General features: G+C 36.0%; 1 protein-coding gene across 1 annotated transcript; it reads right to left on the bottom strand.

Annotated features, from left to right (window-relative positions):
* Window positions 1–1565: 1565 nt before the first annotated feature.
* On the bottom strand, window positions 1566–17294 carry LOC135684822 (UBX domain-containing protein 7). The gene is made up of 11 exons (XM_065200490.2): window positions 15077–17294; window positions 10722–10783; window positions 9972–10052; window positions 9338–9480; window positions 8775–8921; window positions 8355–8445; window positions 7986–8048; window positions 7304–7377; window positions 6414–6732; window positions 3862–3941; window positions 1566–1904 (listed from the first exon to the last, which is right to left on the bottom strand). The coding sequence occupies exons 1-11, from the start codon at window positions 15337–15339 to the stop codon at window positions 1746–1748; spliced, it is 1482 nt and encodes a 493-aa protein (XP_065056562.2). The 5' UTR covers window positions 15340–17294; the 3' UTR covers window positions 1566–1745.
* Between the last annotated feature and the right edge of the window lie 1684 nt (window positions 17295–18978).

The following is an 18978-nucleotide window of genomic DNA, read 5'->3' as shown; positions in this document are numbered from 1 at the left end:
TTGTTTCAGTTGACCAATAAACAGCGCGACAGCGTGCCTGCAAGAGTACTCTATACGCGGTTCCCTCTAGCAGAGACCTTAAGATCTGGCACCTGTGGATAAGTTGCCCACAATTCCTCTTTTCAGCAGATTTGAAAGCGATCGATCGCCAAAGCAAAGGCGCGATTTTCCCAAGGGTATGTTCACATGATGATCGCGCTTCAGTTCAGTTGAGCAGTGATCCTCTGGGAGTTTCGATCCATTAAGTTGAAGCACCCTGTTGAGCCTTGCAGTCCCTTGTGGTTTGCTATTTGCAGTATCAAGAATATTACATAAAACCAACTTTGTGCTTTATGCTTTTTGAAATGATCATGGGGTCTCCAGAATAATAAATTTATTGAGTTTTGGAACTTTTGGTCCGTGTATGGAGAGGAAAATATTTTGAAGTCGAATATAGTCTAACAACCAGAAGTGATAAATGAAGATACTGAATTAAACGGTAAGAATTTTACTCTGAAATCTGTTGCCGAGCTTTGTAGGAGTTTTAGTGCTAAAGGCTGTAAAAATTCTGTCAAAACATTAATTATCAGGGTCACAATCGGTTAGGAGTTGACATTTTCTATTTAAGTAGACCATGACACCCTCTGCGTGGTAAAAGATAAATGCAAAAGTTCAACCGCCACAAAAAATATTTGCAAATTTATAAGCAAAAGGGCTTAAAGAGTCTGACGATTTACATAAGAGAGGTCAAGGGTGGTGTCATCACCAAAAATCTGTTTTTGGAATTTTAAAGCTTTGACCACCAGTAAATGCTGCCCGATAGTGGAATCTGTTTTTCTTGTTGTTTTAATCTGCCAAGGAGGCTGATTAAGGACAATTTGCAAGACGTTTTATACTCTGAAGAGTGTTAGCTTAAGCATGACTCAAAACATTTGTTTTTTTAAAAGCCATTTTTAACAAGTAACTGTTATTTTTGCTTGGTACGTAAAGTCATGAACAGAGACCGAATTGCAGTGATTTGATGGGGAAAGAGCCTTTTCTCCTGTGGCCATATCTTGGCCAATATCTAACCAATTTATGTGACATGGCACTGGGTCTTCGAAACTGGAACTAGATCATCGAGTTTGGAACTGGATCGAGTCTGGTACCAACACAAGACAGGTACTGGACCGCGTTGGATTATTGCATAGGCCGTGGAGAAGGCTGCAAAATTAATACAATTTGATGGAGATGTTTAGGTTAAAATAACAATTCTTGAGATTGATTCGTGGTTAAGATTATACCATGTCAGTGCCACGAGATTCATCAGCACTTTCGCCATCGATAAATGAACGCATCGCATTTTCAGAAAATTAAAATGACAAGTGAAATGAAAATGACGCAAGAAGGAAAAGGCCTCTTTGTTTTTCTTGTCCATTTTAAAGAACAAGAAAGTTCTCTTCATTAACACTTTCAGTTAATTAGGAAATAATCACTCAAATGAGTAAATCTACTGAATTCTGGAGATGGACATACATTGACTAGTGCATGTTAAGATATACGGATTACTGGCTCACAAGTGTCGAAAATGCAGAGAAAAACGCAAAGCAAATTCAGGAATTTTGTTTAAATCATTTTCCATGACATCTTTATCTATACGTTGAAACTATTTACAGCGCATTTTAACATAGAAAATTGAAAAAGTAACAGATTTTAATTAACGGTCAGTTGAAGACCTAAGAAAGCTTTAACGTCGAATGATGTTAACTAGGCCTATTGCAATCATCTCACCGCTCCTGGACAAATATAGTTTCTTGAGGAAAAAGCTTTTCCTCTTTCAGAGTTCTTGAATTGTCTATGTCAGTGAGATTTCTACGTGGAAAGTTCACTACTATTTCATAATCTTTACTTGGAAAGCCAATAGATGCTATATAGTCTTGTAATTCCTGAAAATAGAACATTGTCGGTAAATATAAAACTGATGATTTATAAATAAACAGTGCAGGGTGTATTTCAAATCATAATTTTGGCTGATCTTGTAACGCTTGTAAAAAGGCAGCCGTTGCCTTTCATTCGATTTTTAAGGTCAGTGACGTTTGTGGGCAATAGAACGTCACTCTGGAAAGAGATAAAAGATTCTGCAGATACGATATACCCAAAAGAAATAGAGGATTTGATTTTAAAATGATTTGGAAACAAAAATGACGATGAACACAAAAGATTTGAAAATGCGGATTTTATGAATCTTTTGACATTTTGGGGCAAAACTACTGTATGAATGAGTGAGAAAACTCTATGAATGAAATAGCTTTCGAATTGTTGAATTACCCTATAAAGTGCGAATAAATAGCTTGGCAAATATTTTACGAGCAAAACGGACATGCTGTCTATGCTACCGACGGTTATCTAGCTCAAGTTCATTTAATTTTGAAGTTCTTATAAAAAAAGACTGAATATTTCTTCAAAAATCCAAGGAGTTTGTGCGTAGGGAATTTCTTAAAAAGCTATCTTAATTTTTAAACTAGTCGAGAAAAGCACCCCCTGAACTGAAAGCCCGTTATTCAAGTTGCAACATTTTGATTGCTCTACATGGAAATGGCCACTGGAAAAATCAGCGATTATTTTCCTTCCAATTAGCGCTACAACATTACTTATGCCTTGGCCTACCTACAATTAAATATTTCGTTGAGACTTTGAAAAAAGTTATATACAGAATGCAGATAATTTTTCACCTCCCTTCTGTGGAATCCTGAACAATAAGTGCAAATAACAGAGACGCTTTAAAGACAGCAAATTCTGTAACTTGAGAATGTCTTGTTTCGTGATTAGAGAGAGATTCGGCTTCAAATTCTCTTTTAAATTAAGTCTGAATCTCTTACTCTAATGAACAAATCTCTGAAACTTTGTAACTCCGTCAATGGACTTGAAAAGTTAATAAAACTGGTCAGCATAACCATATTGGCTTTATCCGATTAGATGAATAACAAGAATCTTAAATCTTTGTGGATATGGTCAACACAACACTTATTTTTTGGACTTATCTTAATAGGATTAAAGGATATGTATTGGAAAAGAAGATATAGGTCTGATTTATACAACCCTTATCTAGTGGCAAACATCAAAAGGAATATCGTCTTTCTAATAAAATCAAGCTTTTGTATCTTGATAATATCAAACACAATAACCTGAAGAATAAATAATACGAGGCGCAATGCAACTAAGCGAGCTACAAATGTAAATAAAGACTTGTGGGTCGGTGGAAAGTTTGTCTTCGTGACTGAGATCCAAATTTAGCTCAGTTAGTTAGGATGAAATTATAATTTCGAATGAAATTTAAGATTTTATTTGTCAAGCATGGCTAATTCTTATTGTATCCCTCATCCCTCATAAATTTTCATAGTGATTTTCGAAGATCCTTCGCTCCTTATTCAAACCTCCAATTTCATTGAAAAGAGCACACAAATGTAAACTGGAAATTCGAAATGTCCTTACATAATTTATCGAAATTCAGACTTTATTATGACCTCTGCTTATTCAATCCTGCACCCTGCTAAAGAAGCTTCAAGGACGGAGGCGAGTACTGGCTTACTTCATTGACAAAGATTTCACTCGACAATTTATCAAAACAAGGCCAATTTAGAAAGAGACATTAGGTTCCAATCCAGCAAAACAAACACACCATGTCTGCTATATACATTCTACTTTTTACAGTATGGAAATGATAATTTGCAAAAATTTGTGTCAGATGACAAAATTCGATACCGTTAAATATGTTTTGTTGCAGCAAAAGTAGAGCAACCATAGTTAAGATACCCTGTTTTAGAGAAGACATTTAGAGAAGATAGAGAAGACAGCTGGGAACATTGTTCTTTACAAAAAAAGATAAAACTCAAAACCAGATACCTTAAGTGTTGCATCGGCAGACATTTGAATTTGTTTTCTATTCCCTTCAGGCAGACGAAGCATAAGTTTCGTGCAGGGTCCTGCAAAGAACAATAACTACAAAGTTGCAAAAATGACCCTCATGAGACATGAAAAGCTGATTCAATAAAAGAAAATCCCTTGTACGAATCAAATTAAATTTTATCAGCATTGATTTCTCGTAGGATGTTGTGGAATTTGATTTCACTAGGGATTCGTATTTTACTTGAATTGTTTTATCCATATTGTAGCGTAAGGTTCATGCTTTCAAACGTGTATTCCGCCTTCGTGTGGTGTTTAAAACGCTTTGGGGAAAAATAAGAGTAGTATGCTCAGACGAGTGTATTTAGATACCCTTGGTACGGTTTTTTGTGACAGTTAGAAATGCTACTTCACGCTGCGTTCTTTTACCGTCATTCCCTCCCTTCTTGGTACAAAGCATAAAGAATTAGGGGAGATCCCCTCGCTCTATCAGTTCAAACGAAAATAAAAACACATTTGAAGAGTGACTTCCAGGAAGATCAGACGTCTGCTTGAATTCAATAATAGTCTTAACCTAATCTTTGTCTTGCATAATAAGCCTCTTACTTATTCACAACTTGTACTTTGATTCTGATGGGGCATTGTGTAGAAATATGAATTTAATAAAAAAATAAACAAATAAAGCAAACGGTTTTTCTTTGGATTCTTGTTAGCTTTTTCGATCTCTTACAAGTTAAGGGCTCATTTACATCGCAGGATTCTTTTCAGTCTTTATGTTTATGTTTAAAGTTCTTTATGTTTGTATTTAAGATAGACTCGGCTCTCTTGCTCTCTCATACCTCAGGTATTCAAGGTATGCCTGGTGCATCGGCTCCACGGTGGGGAAAGTGAACTTTTCCTGTCCTTTCCCTTTCCAGAATTTAAGTTGCTTTGTCACATGAGCCCAATAAGTTGCATATATGGGCCAAGTGGAGCGACTTGTGCCGATGCACCAGTGGTCAATCGTCTTTTCCTATGACGCGGGAATGAAGCCTCAAGACCTGATTTGGCTAGGGATATGGCAATGTTTTTTGAAGGATCTATTTTAATTAATTTCAAAGAAATCCTTTGTTGATATTTTTTTTCCCGAGTAAGAAATACACCTTAATGAACTTCACTTTGACATCTGGTACATGTAAGAAACGTTTGATGATCTAGTGTCCCACAGTTGGTTCTCCTATAGCGTTCTCCTTTGGGGCAAAACAGCGCATAAAAGGCAGTTGAGGAATAATAGAAAGAAAGAAAAACAAAATAGAGAAAAAGAAAGGGAGAGAATATAGGGGAGAAGGAAAGAAAGAAAGAGAGATTGTAACGAGAAAAACGAAAAGATTTTAGTTGCAGCTTAATTCTGTTGTTAATGCATATTTGACAAAAATTTGCAAATGGTAGCATGAGGAAAAGTTTCCTTATATTCTCCAAGTGACTTGCTAACCAAACTTTTCTAGCCTTTCCTAACAAGTAAATTGTTTCTGCAGTCCCAGTGAAAGGGGGGGGGGAAGAGCAAAAACGCCCTGGGGTACGGTGCCGCCAAAGGGTCCGTGTTAGTGCAAAATGAATTTTTCTACGTCATTTTGAGCAGAAATAAACTTTTTGTGTAGGAGAAAGAAAATACCGTATTTATTCGATTATAAGCTTTCCTTGTTCACAAGCCGCTGCAAATGGGGTTCTCAAAAAAAAGGAAGTGGCCCTTTATTATGAGCCGCACCAATAAAACAACGCAATAATATTTGGTTTGAAATGACGCACGAGTAACTGATAAAGCCTGATTGTGTACTTAAACCAAAAAATAAGCATTGGAAATACCAACAATAATGTGCAGCAAAGGATTATCGATAGCTTCAATACTAGAATTATTGCTTTGTCGTCTTCTACGTTATGACCTACAGCTTCAAGATAGCAGGAAAGCTTGGCAAGATCTTGATAAATTAATATAACCCTCGATTAAAAACGTAAGCAAATCGTGCCAAAAATAATTATAAGCTCCGTGGCTTATCTTCGAATAAATACGATATTCATAAATACTAGGCTAGGTTCAGTGTTCTTTCAATCCCACATATTTCACTCTTTTTTCAAATGCGTGTCGCATCTGGGTGGTCTTCTGTGACAAAGTTGGTACATCTAATAAAAAACGGCCCATGCGTCATGGCTCTCGACGGGCCTGTCCTTATGCTTTGTGGTTGTGGTTCTAATTATAGCAACAATATTTGCTAAAACGATTTGCCGCTGAAATACCCCAAGACAAAAAGACAAAACTTAATGCAAGGTGATGGTGGAATGGTCCTTGTTTTCGTAGTGTGGTTTTGTTTCAGGCTGCTTTTGCCAAATAAACTTTTTAATAAAATATTTGTAACATATCAATGTTTCGTGTCACATAACAATGATAGTAACAGACAATTCTTCTGTACTCTTGTGACAATGATATTAAAACGGAACAATTATGTCCGCCTGTTGAGACATTGAGACTATTCTTTTATCGTAAATACACTACGAAGATCAAATTAAAAGTGACATACCTGTAATTTTTGAAACATCTTCTCCTTCCTCTACAACATTACAACGCGACGACTCCAGATTACCTTTGTCAAGACTATTGGCTTTAAATTTATTCGCGCATTGGTTAATTTCACTATTAATGGATGCTCTATCATCGCCACGCTTAAGTTTTGAGGAACAGCTTTCGTCGTCGCTGTATTCAAACGACTCGATATCTTCATCTTTATCGTTATCACTTTCCTCGATGGTTTCCGACCTTCCACTGCGGCTGTCCTCCTGCAAAGAGGCAGCAATTGCAGCTGCTAGTTGTTGGTCTTCTGACTTCTCAAAGACAGGATCCTGTTGACAGACAAAATAACACGTGTGCAAGGGCTAACAGTCTTCAGTACCAATGAGTTTCAAACTGCAAATAGGCCTAAAGATAACTCTGAAAAGAGCTTTTAAACCATGCAGTAGATGAAAAAATATAAAGGGTAGTGCCTTAGACAAGAAGATTTATTTAACGTCAATTTATATCAACTTGTTTCATCAAATTTTATCAAAATGTTTGTTTATCAAATCGTTTTACTCAGGGTACAAATTCACTTGATCTACTGATGTGCAGTTAGTCCTGCAAAAGTCTTTTCTCTTCATATAAGAGTAAAATGTGTCACAGGTTTTGATACGTGCACTTTTTGTAGCGATGCAGCCAAATCTTGTTTATCAGCATTTCTAAACAGTATTAGTTTTTGGCAATACTATGTAATTTTCATCACAATATGCAATGTAAATATCAAAACAAAAAGAAAGCAGATATGATAAATAGCTTCTAAAGCAGATACACCAGAATCGATAATCAAGTGCATATTAAACGGAGACATGGTTAAGTAAATTACATCAGCGATAAATACATTTATTAAATGTTTCTTACTGTCTTTTGTCTTTTTTCTGGAGGAAATTCATTTTCACTAATAAGATCCGGGTGCGCAATTAAAAACTGTGTAACTGCAAAGCAAATTGTGCATTATGATGCATTAGGATTCAAGACAACGATCGTTCTTGAGGTTATGTGACCGAGCACCTAGCGGAAATTTCCACATACTCCATACACCGGGAAAAGGTGTTCAAGCCTATGCAAAAACTCTAATACAGTAACGCCTCGCAAATAAGCAACCTTTTTCTACTTAGCCTAAGAAGTTTCTTCTTCTTGGGTCTCTTTTTAGCCTAAAAAGTCAAAGCCTTTTTAGAAAATATTCGAGCCTGAAAGTTTATTATAAGTGGTTTCTGACTTGCAGGATCTTACTGTAAAATTGAATAAAAATATTCGCTACATAAGAATTTGGTATTTCAGCATATGGAAGTCAAATTCTACCATAAAGTTAATAAATGAAAGATTTGTACAAGATATTCGTGGTAAAAACAAAACTCGGTTTCTCTAAAGAAGGACTGATATTGTACCCAAGTATAACAGGCAATTATTTTTAAATCGATAATAATTAAAACACAGCGATATATGTAGTAGACTAAAGGGCATTTGTACAAAAGAAATTAAATGTTTCAATCGCCCGATCATTGCCAAAGTTTAAGGGACAAAATGAAATCCAACAACCTACCTAAATCGCAAAAGAGCTGAGAATCAATTTTGTCGTACGTTTCCCAAACTGTTAGACATTCACCTGTAAATATGACATGCGGGTAACATTGACAAAGACATGATAGATTATCAACAAAACGATAATTAACTTAAAAAAAATAAATGAAAGAGCAAAAAGGTGGATGGGCAGTATGCTCTACTTTGAAATAGCCAGACCTCCTCACAGTGTAGGTAAGATGATCTCTTATCCACTGTTCTCTAGAGCTTACAAATTATAATCCTATTGGTCGCCTATTGTGTCTGGTAAATATGAATTTATCATTGCACCGAGAATTATGTTAACAGATCAGGGATAAGAGATCCATATATCAAAGAAAGTAGAACTTACCAGTTCTTGGGTCAATTATTGATATGTTTGGAAATCTTTTCACTGGATAATAAATCATAAATCGTTGTCCTTCCTCACTGTCGTGATAAACCTGTCATAGATCGCAAACAAAGTTATCGACTGCACAGAGCTAAAAACCTCATAAACTGAAACTTTCCTTTCTTATTCCAACATGCCTCCTTTCCTTCTTTTCTTCCTTCCTTCATTCTGCTGTTCCTCTTTCTACATTCCTTACTCCATTTTTTTCCCTCTTTACTTTATAAACTACTTCAAATATACTTTCATATCTTCACATAGATTCTTCAATATGAAAAACTTCTATTATGAATAACACAAAACTAAACTAAACATGATTGATATCTGGATCCTGTTATTTCAACAAAACCCCAAGTTTCAATTACAGTAAAAAGTCATGCTTACCTGCCATAAAATAAAATGTTCTGCAATTAAGTCTCTGACTAAAGAATTACTCCAAACATCTCTGTTCAAGGTTTGACATGAAAATTCTTTTACATCTTGTATGTTTACTAATAACCATTTGCTTTGCAGTTTACCAGCTTCTTTTGCCTAGGTTGACAAGTTGAAATTTTTTAAGAGGTTTCAAGAGGTTTTAGATATAGAAGCACAGTAGTAGAGGTTTTGTTGGTGCAAAAGACAAAACATAATGAACAGCCATTGGAAATTGACACAAAAGGTTGTTAAGACAGTTTCTGGAGGGTGGTTTAAGAAACCAAATGAAAATACTAACCTACAGCAACAACAAAGTACCATTTGCAATACAAAGATGGTTCCAAGAAACTTCCTGTTCTTGAATGTACCCTTGCTTTGAACAAGTCTTGACCACAAAATTCAGTAAGGTCAGGTATCCTCTGTAGTTGATAACTTTATCAGTATATTCTTACAAATAAGCTTCTAGGCACCTCCTCAAGTATTAAAAATATCAATTTGAATTGGAATAGAAAGTTTTGCATCAGGAAACATACCTCTTCAAAGGTACCTTTAAAGGTAATGTCAATAGGAGGGCGAAAGAGATCTTGCAAGGTTTTGACTGAATTTGAGCTTCCTGGTGACTCTGCTACTACCAATGGTGAATCATTACCACTATTGAGTATTTCTTCTTGCCTTCCTTCAGATATGAAAATTGATTTGTTCAAGAAAAATTAAGATTCAACAAAATTACAATCCAACAACTTTAGAATGAAAAAAAAGTTTTGTGACAAAAGAAAGAGCATCAAACAGTAAGCAGTTTACTTCTTTTGTACATATTCAATTAATCAACCACAAATTCAAGTAAAGTCAGATTCATAAAAGTGAGGCATATGGATACAAGCAGATTTTCTATTCACAGATCAAATGAGCAACTCCATGTTTATTGCTGGTTTAGATTTTTGCAAATTTCAATTAACAGGTCTACTTTATGCATTCTTCAATATAATTTTATCGTTGGTCATGTGGTTTCATGGAAAGTATTCTTCTAGCAAATGTATAGATTTTAGGTCAATCATGTGCACACAACTGATAACAGTAAAATAATTGACAAGAAAGCTCTTGAAGCAAGTAAAACCTGCTGGCTTAATTTATTCAAGTGTGCATCTATTCTTTTGAACAGTGCCTTACTTGCTTCAGCTTGAAAGTCTCTGAAAGCATCAAAAACTGATCTGTTTGATTGTCTTGCTCTTGATCTTGGTAATGGCAGTGCTATGAAAAAAATATATGTTTTTGTACAAGATCTACAACAAAAAAGATAAAAAGTAAAGATGTAAAAAATTACAAAACTTTGATTGTCACAAGAAACTTCTTCAAACCATTTTTCAGTTTTTCTTAAATACAGGTCTAACTAGACTGGGCCATTAAAAAACAAATAGAGTTTTTCTAACTGAATGAACTTTGCAAAAAAAGAAATAATCTGGCCTAGACATTGATTGGCACAACAGGTGTCTTGGTCCAGCTATAACAGGACAAACTATAATGGGTCTAGCTATTTTGTCTGTAAATCTTTAATTCTTAACACCTTATAAAGTACAGTGTAATGCTTTAATAATTCGGGAAACAGTAAACTGACAATTCATTTATCATTGACATCCTTTGTTCAATTGTGAGCAAATTCCCCTCCCTTTAGGAGAAGATTTGCACTTCATAAGACAAGGATTTTCCACATCCAAGACACTCAACTTAAAATCTGTTTTATTCCACAACTACAAAGAAACTTGAGATTATATGTTGTGAGTTTTCCAAATATTGCTATTCCCTATTTTTTGGTAATCCTCTTGCAGTCACCCCACTTTTTGGTAGCATAAAAACAGAAGCATTTCTGACTAAACTTTATCACTAAGCCATTGTGATATAGGGCATTTCATTTAAACTTACCATGATATGGATCATCAACCAAAACTGCCCTTACTTGAGGTATTGGCGCTCTGACTTGATCACTGCAAATAAAATAGGTTTCTAATACATTCTGTTGGGCATTTGTTGAAGATACTACATGCCTTTCTGTTACCAAAGGTTTTAAAAGCTTTATCTAGCAGCAAAGATACATAGAAATATACAAATTTTTACAAAAATAATTGTAAGTATTTTCTACAAAGTTTTAACTTAACAATGATCTCCAAAATCCATGGGGAACAATAAAAATTGAATTACTGGATCATAAGCACTAAATAGTAAACACTCTTTGTGTAGAAAGAGGTATTCATCCAATTGATTTGCAAATTAACACTGTAGTTCCAAACAAAGTTTGTGCATACTGCAGAAACTCAGATTTGTATGGGCATTTGTTCATTTTTTACTTTTATCTTGGTCCCTTTCTGAGTTTAGTGGTTAAAAGATTTTTTCTTTCTCGTAAGCCTGGTAGTCTACATAAATGCTTTCAAAGCATTCATATAAACTGATGTACTAACAAATTGCAAAAACTGCCACCTGACACAAACAAGGAGGCAATCACAATCTGCCTACCATAATTCTTATTGCTCCAGGTCTATCTCAAGAGTGTGGGTATTAAACTTTATAGTTCCATGTCAGGGCTTTGAGAGAAGCACTCAATCAAGAAGGTTGCTTAAAAGATTTTTGGAGACTTATTCAAATAATTATGGTTTAAGAAAACCTGTGCCAACATTGATTTTGCGGTTGATTTGATTTAAGGTCATAATTTATATGTCTTACAACCAGTCTCTTTTCCTTTTTTGTGAGCCTCTAAACAATGTAGAAGGCCAGCATTAAAGCAAAAAATATTAATTGAACTCATCAGACACAAAGCTTTTTCCTTGAACAAATAAAAGGACCACTGAGAACCATATAAGCATGTTGCAAAACCACTTTCCTTCTCCACACTGAGACACTTCTTGGCAGAGAAAAGGCCTAAACTTTCTGTAAAAATGTTAAAGCTGTGAAGGGCTTCTCTTTTGTTGTGACTCTTGCTACTAACATGGCTTTCAATGATCTGAAAAGGGTCAGATTTTCAGGCCATGCTGGGAATGGCGTGCGATCGCACGCCCACGCCTTGGCACACGCCTACCGTTGCTCAGAAGTGCAGTTTATCGCACGCCTTAAATAATCTGCAAATAACACTTTATTCTAAAGTGACCAATATGAAGGAACGGTGATAATCACGCAATCGTTTCTATTGACGAAAAATTTGGCGAATATTCTAATTTGCTTAAAGTTATGGTAAACGTTTTTTGAATGAAAACATCCACTTCTCGATTTCTTCAGATTCTAGTAGCCGGACTTTCAAGGCACACAATGATACCATGTTTAAAACTAACAGAAGTTCTGAAAGTGGCGAAAAACCCCTGTAAAGGAAGGTTTCCATAATTTCTTTATCAAAGTTTTGAGTTGAGGTCTGAAAATCGCTCGACCTTTTAGGCCGATAATCCTTGCTTTGCAGTTGTGGTCGCTTGTCTCATTTGCAATAACTGCAGTGGAATCACGATATAACGAACCCCGGATATAACGAACTTCCCGGTATAACGAACTAAATGCCTGGTCCCTTGGATTCTGCCTAACAAACTCCTTACAAATTCTCTCGGTATAACATACCCCGGATATAACGAACTCTCGTTATCACGAACCATTTTCAGGTCCCTTCATCATAATTACCCTTGATATAACGAACTTTCATAAATTCTTCATCTGTTATTTTTGTTTATTTATTTTTGGTATTCATTTATCACTTTCTCTTGGGGAGAAATCATTTTTATAATCGGCAAAACATGCCGATGATACATTTCTAGCACTAGCTGATAGACTCAGACCACGAGATGAAAGTTCGATTGCGTCAGAAATTACTGCGAATGAGTACATTGACACTAACAAATAACTTCTTACATATAAGGCATTAGCAATGAGCGACGACAAAACTTTATTGAGAGACCCAGATGGAGAACCAGAAGAAGACAAGCAAGAATGTGAAGTAATCGAAGACATCATTCAGCCGCCAACTAGAAGTGAAGTGATACCAGCTTTGCCAATCTCTTGGTCCCAAGTTATAAAAGGAACATTAAGATTTTCATTTTCAATGACCAGCCAGTTGTATTATTTGAATTCAGATTGGTTTTTTTGAGTTAAATGGTACTTTTATGGCTGTACATGTGTACAGAGGTTGGAGATAGCCTAAACAAGCCCACCACAGGTTTTTTAGGCGTGAACTGCGAAAGGACCCCCAAAAAACATTATCTCTCGGTTTCACAAACTCCCGATATACGAACTATTTTCTGGTTCCCTTCAGAGTTCGTTATATCGGGATTCCACTGTAGTTACAACCCCATGGCACATGTAAGGCTTTGTTTATTTAAACAGGCTTATTGATCTTTATATTGATTATTGATCTTAATGATTTGACCCAGATTACACTGTGGTTTACGAGTGTATCTTGCAAGTGCGATCAGTAAAATCCCGTTTTCTCAGGACTCACAATTCCTCTATATACAGTTTACTTTATGTGCATTTTTCTTATCTGTATGCAAATACAAAACTCTTTAGAAACTTTTACTAATAAAATGTGGCCAAAAATGTTCTAAAATTAAGAGACTTTGAATTGTGAGGATTTAGCTGTAGCTTTCTTACAAAATATAAACGTGCAATTAACCATTTAATTCGTTCTAACACTAGTCAACAGATAAGTTTTCTTTATGGTGAAAACACAGTTAGAATTCTTAAATTTTGAGAACGAGATTGTCAGGAGAAGCAGACCAGAAGGGTTTATAAACTGCAGGATTACATAATAATTAACCTACCTTATTGTTAACGTTTTTCTCTTTAATATGTTGGGTTTGACGTTAATAAAGCTTGTTTGATAAAATGTATTGATTGGACTAGCCTTGCTTATGTTTTCTTATGATAAAGTTATGTAGTCTAGTCCATATACAGCTGACTGTATTATTAAGTACTTTGGTGCGATAGCACACCATTGCACGCCTTGGCACCACAAGGAGTGCGATTCATTGCACCCCTGCCATTTTATTCCCAGCATGGCCTGGATTTTTGTGTACCTTCAACAATTCTGCACTGAACAAGAGGACCTAATATTTTTTGCAAGCTTTGAAATCTTTTTACGATTCTGCTCTGAATAAAATGACCTTTCATTTAAAATTTTTGCACACTTTCAAATATTTTTTATACTTGCAAAAGAAAAATTGATCCACTAAAAGTTTTTTATGCTAATTTGTAAAGTTTCATAGGAGCTACATTTGGTCATTGCACAAGAGGTGTTGACTAGATCAATCTGCTATATTTATAGTTTCTACCATTATCATACCAACATTGTATCCAGACTGGAAACTGTATTGAACACCTACAAAATATTGCCTGTGCACTGTTGTATATTGTGTTTTAATTTTAATAGAACAATGTTGAACGACAATAGTGTTATGATAAGGACAATAGCAGTATTCACAGATAAGCCCACATCTTTAGAAAATGTGCACGCTGTTGATTTGATTTAAAGTATTGACTGTTGCGAGTTGTTTTTTGAAATGCGAGTAGTATTAACATTGATTAAATTTCAAAGAGCCTTAATCAGGTTATCTGTATAAGATGCTCTATAACATTACTAAATTAGATGCTCTATAATACTATAGCACTAAATTTTCCATCCATGCACCTTTCCACATTGTCCATACAAAGTCCCTATTTGATAATATTCTACATCATAACTGCTACAAATTTCTAAATGTGCATGATTTCAGGTGTGCAGGTGCAAATTGTCCAAACAAAGTTTCCATTCAGTCGTGCATTGCATCTCATATTTGCTAGACTCTGGAGCAGTTATCTGTATAAAAGTAGAATCTATAATACATGTTATGGCTAGTAGAACATTAAACTTGTATGCACAATGTATTGCTTATGATTACAAAACACCTCTGTTCAGATATAACACTTTTTTATTTGCTACATATTCATTCTATAGGTTCCTGTCATTACTCAAGTCATTGCTCAATCTTCTCCAGTACATACAAAAGGTTTTAAATTGCATTTGTGCAGTTTACTGTGAATAAGTGGAATATTTCCAACCTGGTCCAAGCATCTAAACAGCCTTCTCACTCTAGTTATTAACTGTTTTAAGATTTAATCTGTTATGTTACTTTGGCAACATTTCACTTGAAATAAAAAACTTTGAATCAAAAAGTATGATTCAATATCGTGGCATTTCAGACCATTCATTTTGATAATTTCATGAAAGCTAGCTGGTACAGTTTCTGCAAGAAGTAGCACAGATAGCTAACCTTCCTCCTTCAAATCCAACAGACGAGCTGCTATCTGACTCAGTATTCTGGATTACGTCCGGGAGTGTCACCGACGAGTCGTTAGGCCGATTTGTAGGGCCTGAGTCGGTGAGATTTGATGGTACAGCTGTGGTGGCTATACCAGAGTCCAAATGCATTTCTATCGCCAACTCGATGTTTCCATTGCAAGCTTCAAGAATACGCTCAGCATCCTGTCGATCAGCCCCCGTGATGGCAATAAACTGCTCAATTTCGTCCTCCATCTTGACTTTCGCGCCACAATATGCCCCAAGTGCTTCATGTAGGTCATCCCAGCCTCTTTTCTACAGTCCAGCCTCTATTATAGTCTCACTAACACCCCCACCCCTCTCCGCACGCCAACCAACTGTCCAAGCTGAACCCGGTCTATCCAAGCTCCCTGACTCTCTAGGAAAGGAGATAATTTCAAAATTGCTACATGTACCAGTAAAAGGAGCTTAAAATTTTAGGCTCATTACTCAAAATTATTTTAAGCAAAAACATATCTAAAATGCATATACAATTATAAAACTACTATAGTTCGAGATGTTATGTTGAGGAGCAGGGGTTAAACTTTTTAACTTTACTGTTGAGAAAAAACCAACAACAACGGTAGTATAAGAGCCACTGACATATAAAAAAAGTCTTTTTTACTTCAGTGTAAGCATTGGCGTTGTAGACTGTAAATTTTGAGGGGATATAGAGGACGGTGTAGTTTCACCTAATATGAAAGCAAATATTCAAAAAGCAGTAGATCTCGGCCCGAATAACAGGGCACAGCCCCCTAGATTCTATGCACATGAGTGGTAGATAATTGAGAAACCTTAAAACCGTGTTAGACAAATAAACATACAGCTTGGGCACCCATTGCAAAGTGCACAATAGGATATGCTTAAGTCTGGACGTTACGGAACTGGTATTATAACATCAAGATGTGTCCAATTCTACAAATGCCGCAATGAAAAATATGAAACTGGCATATTATGTTATGTCTATCAACATCAATAAATATGTATATCCACATCTTGTGCAAGCATTGGCTAGGATGCTATATGCAAAGCCGCACTCGTGTGATGTTAAGACGGCTAATGAGTGCATGCAATGTTTTGAAAACATTCACGTGAAGTAAAATCATCACCATATCATTATATGTACCACATGAAATCTGTACCTACATGTGCACTCTAATTTGCCAGTACTCGAAATGTGGAACCCTTATCTCCGGCGGGGTTTACCTCGGAGAAAATCCACAGGGATGTGCCTTCTGCAATAATTTTTTGACGCTTATCTGGAAAAACATTTCTGTAAAAATGAGGCCTATCTTTGAATAAGAGCATTAATTCCAAATTTGAGCTTTAAGTGAGAATACTATAGAATGGACAAGGCTTTTATTTTAATGACAAATCTGACCTGTTCTGGAAAAAGTATCTTCGATGGGCTGGGGATACCTCTGCCACATAAAGAGATAAAAAGAATAACCCTTTCCCAGAATTTTCAGCCAAAGGAGACGCTATTGGCAGGAACATCCCCGAGTAACCCCAATATTTTACTTTATTTATTTTATTTTCAGCAGCGTTCCTTTACAGAATGTTTTACAATTTCCCCTAGTTTTAGTGTCTCCATCGAAAAGTCCTCCACGTTCTATAGACACAAAATAGAAACTAAAATGCTAAAGCACTTCAATCCTTAAAAAAACCTGGATTCAAAGAGGCTAGTCGGAGATTTTGCAAATTGTGTTCCAAGGTGAACAGACTTAGTTTAGAACTTTGAATACTGTTCATTGTTTTTTGCCCACTTTGGAAAATCAGTTTTACACGTAAATCAATTTCTACTCGCCTCGCCTTATGCAATTCAGATTATAAGCGTAAGAGGAATTGTACCCTGGGTGCCAGAGCCTCATTTCTATTCTCCTTCGCAATGCCTTTCCCCCGTTCTTCATCCTTTGACTCTCTCTGACACCAAGGTTAGAGGATTTGTAAAAGAAACAGACAGTTGTAGGGGTCAGTCACAAAAAGCTTCATATGACTGTTTGATTAGCCTACCATTGCCACGTAGAAAAGCCATAGTGCATTTTCAAAACAGGGTGTTTTCCCAAATTCTTAAAGTTGTGGTCAGCAAAAATTTTCTCCTCTCTGCCCATCCAATCTTCCAACTCTGGCCACGCCACTGCTTTTTATTTACTTTACCTTAAAGGTAAACACCGAATTTAAAAATGGGCAGAGAGAATTACCAGTGACCTGAAGGGTGTGGCACAGAAATCCAATTAATGTCTAACATCCCCCCCTACCCTGGGTACCAGACTCACTAAAATAATAGAATAATAGACTTTTTTTTATTTTATATATAGTGAGTCTGGTACCCAGGGTACCCCTCCCCAAACATTGTTGCTTAAATCCGTCCATGCTGACTATTTACAATAATTCTGCTGTTGTGTTAAGTTTTTGTTTTGATTTGAAATTCTTATAGTTTTACCAAAAGATTCCTTATTTTGATATTTCATACTGGAAATCAACATTATTTCATATTTCAAAGCTAATTTCAATTATTTCATATTTCAAATACCCTTTACAGGGCTCAAAACTTGTACTCAAAAGGTGTGAGTAAACAATTTTTGAGGAAGGCAAATGAGACATAACATCGTCCGACACCTGACTTGGGAAAAATTTCGTTTGAAAAATGGGGCTGTGCAGAGAAGGGGTGCATCATTGGCAAATTTTCAGACATGTTGGTAAGTTTTCAGATTTGACGACAAATAATATCCGTTTCATTCAGTCACTGAAACGCATACCGCCTCAGAGGGGGCCCTCTTGCATGGGGGGCCGATTAGCATACTCGGCAAATGAGACTTGAGCTCCCCCTTCAAGCACAATGGCTAGCGACGTCCCTGTACGTTGAATTTGATAGAATATCGCAATGGAATGTTGTCCAGATCTAAGTCAAAATTTTCTAAAAATGTGAATGTCCTTTTTAGTTTTAACCGTAAAAGAATAGTTAATAGCGTTTAATAACAAACTTGGGAAACTATAAGGAAAGTTAAAGACATGTCTGATTAACTTACTGACATTATTCGGTTTCAAAATACAGCCCTTGAGAATCAACCTACATCCGATTTCACAAATATTTAATTATTTAAAGAAATCATTGGAAAATATTAACCAATTGCAATGATGAATATAAAAACGCCTGCAAACTGGTATAAGTTTGTAAAAATATATCAATTATTGAAAAGCAAAGACTATTTAGAACCGAAAATCTGCGGATAAAAATGGACAAAGATAAAGCATCCGCCAGGATTCAGAACTGCACAGATAATCATTCTTTTTGAAAATGGCCGGCTGTCACAGACTAACCCGCAAACTGGTTGTCACGGACCATAGAGTTAGGAATATATTCCTAACTCTATGTCACGGACTAACACGTTCGAGAACGAGGCTCTCCCTTTTACGATTTCGAAAACTGAATAATTATGTAACAAGGCAGTCAAAAGCTGTGGCCAAACAATGTTGTAGTACCTTTCATTGGCATAAATTATAGGTGTTTGGGAGGAGACAAGCACTTCCCCACCCCCCCACCCCCCTTCCCAATTCAGGATAACTTGGAAAATCAAAAGTTGGACATTTTTGTGTAGTGAATTGAAGAGAAAACGCTACAAATGATTCGGAAAATTCACTGCACCTACGCCAGCACCCAGAAAGCTCAATATTTGTTCTTTGATGTCCTTTGATGTTGCTACCTTTTCGCGCTTCTGCTTGGCTCAATTCGATCCACAACTGGATATACATATTTTCTAACAAAGGCTTTTCTAACAACCAAACAAAAGTTTTGCTTTGTTCGAACCGATTTAAAAATCTAACACGGAATCCCCCCCCCCCCCATTTATATGT

This window comes from Rhopilema esculentum, chromosome 21 (genome assembly GCF_057945365.1).
Source record: "Rhopilema esculentum isolate cy_ngs chromosome 21, ASM5794536v1, whole genome shotgun sequence".
Lineage (NCBI taxonomy): Eukaryota > Metazoa > Cnidaria > Scyphozoa > Rhizostomeae > Rhizostomatidae > Rhopilema > Rhopilema esculentum.
This window is presented reverse-complemented; position numbering and strand designations above follow the sequence as displayed.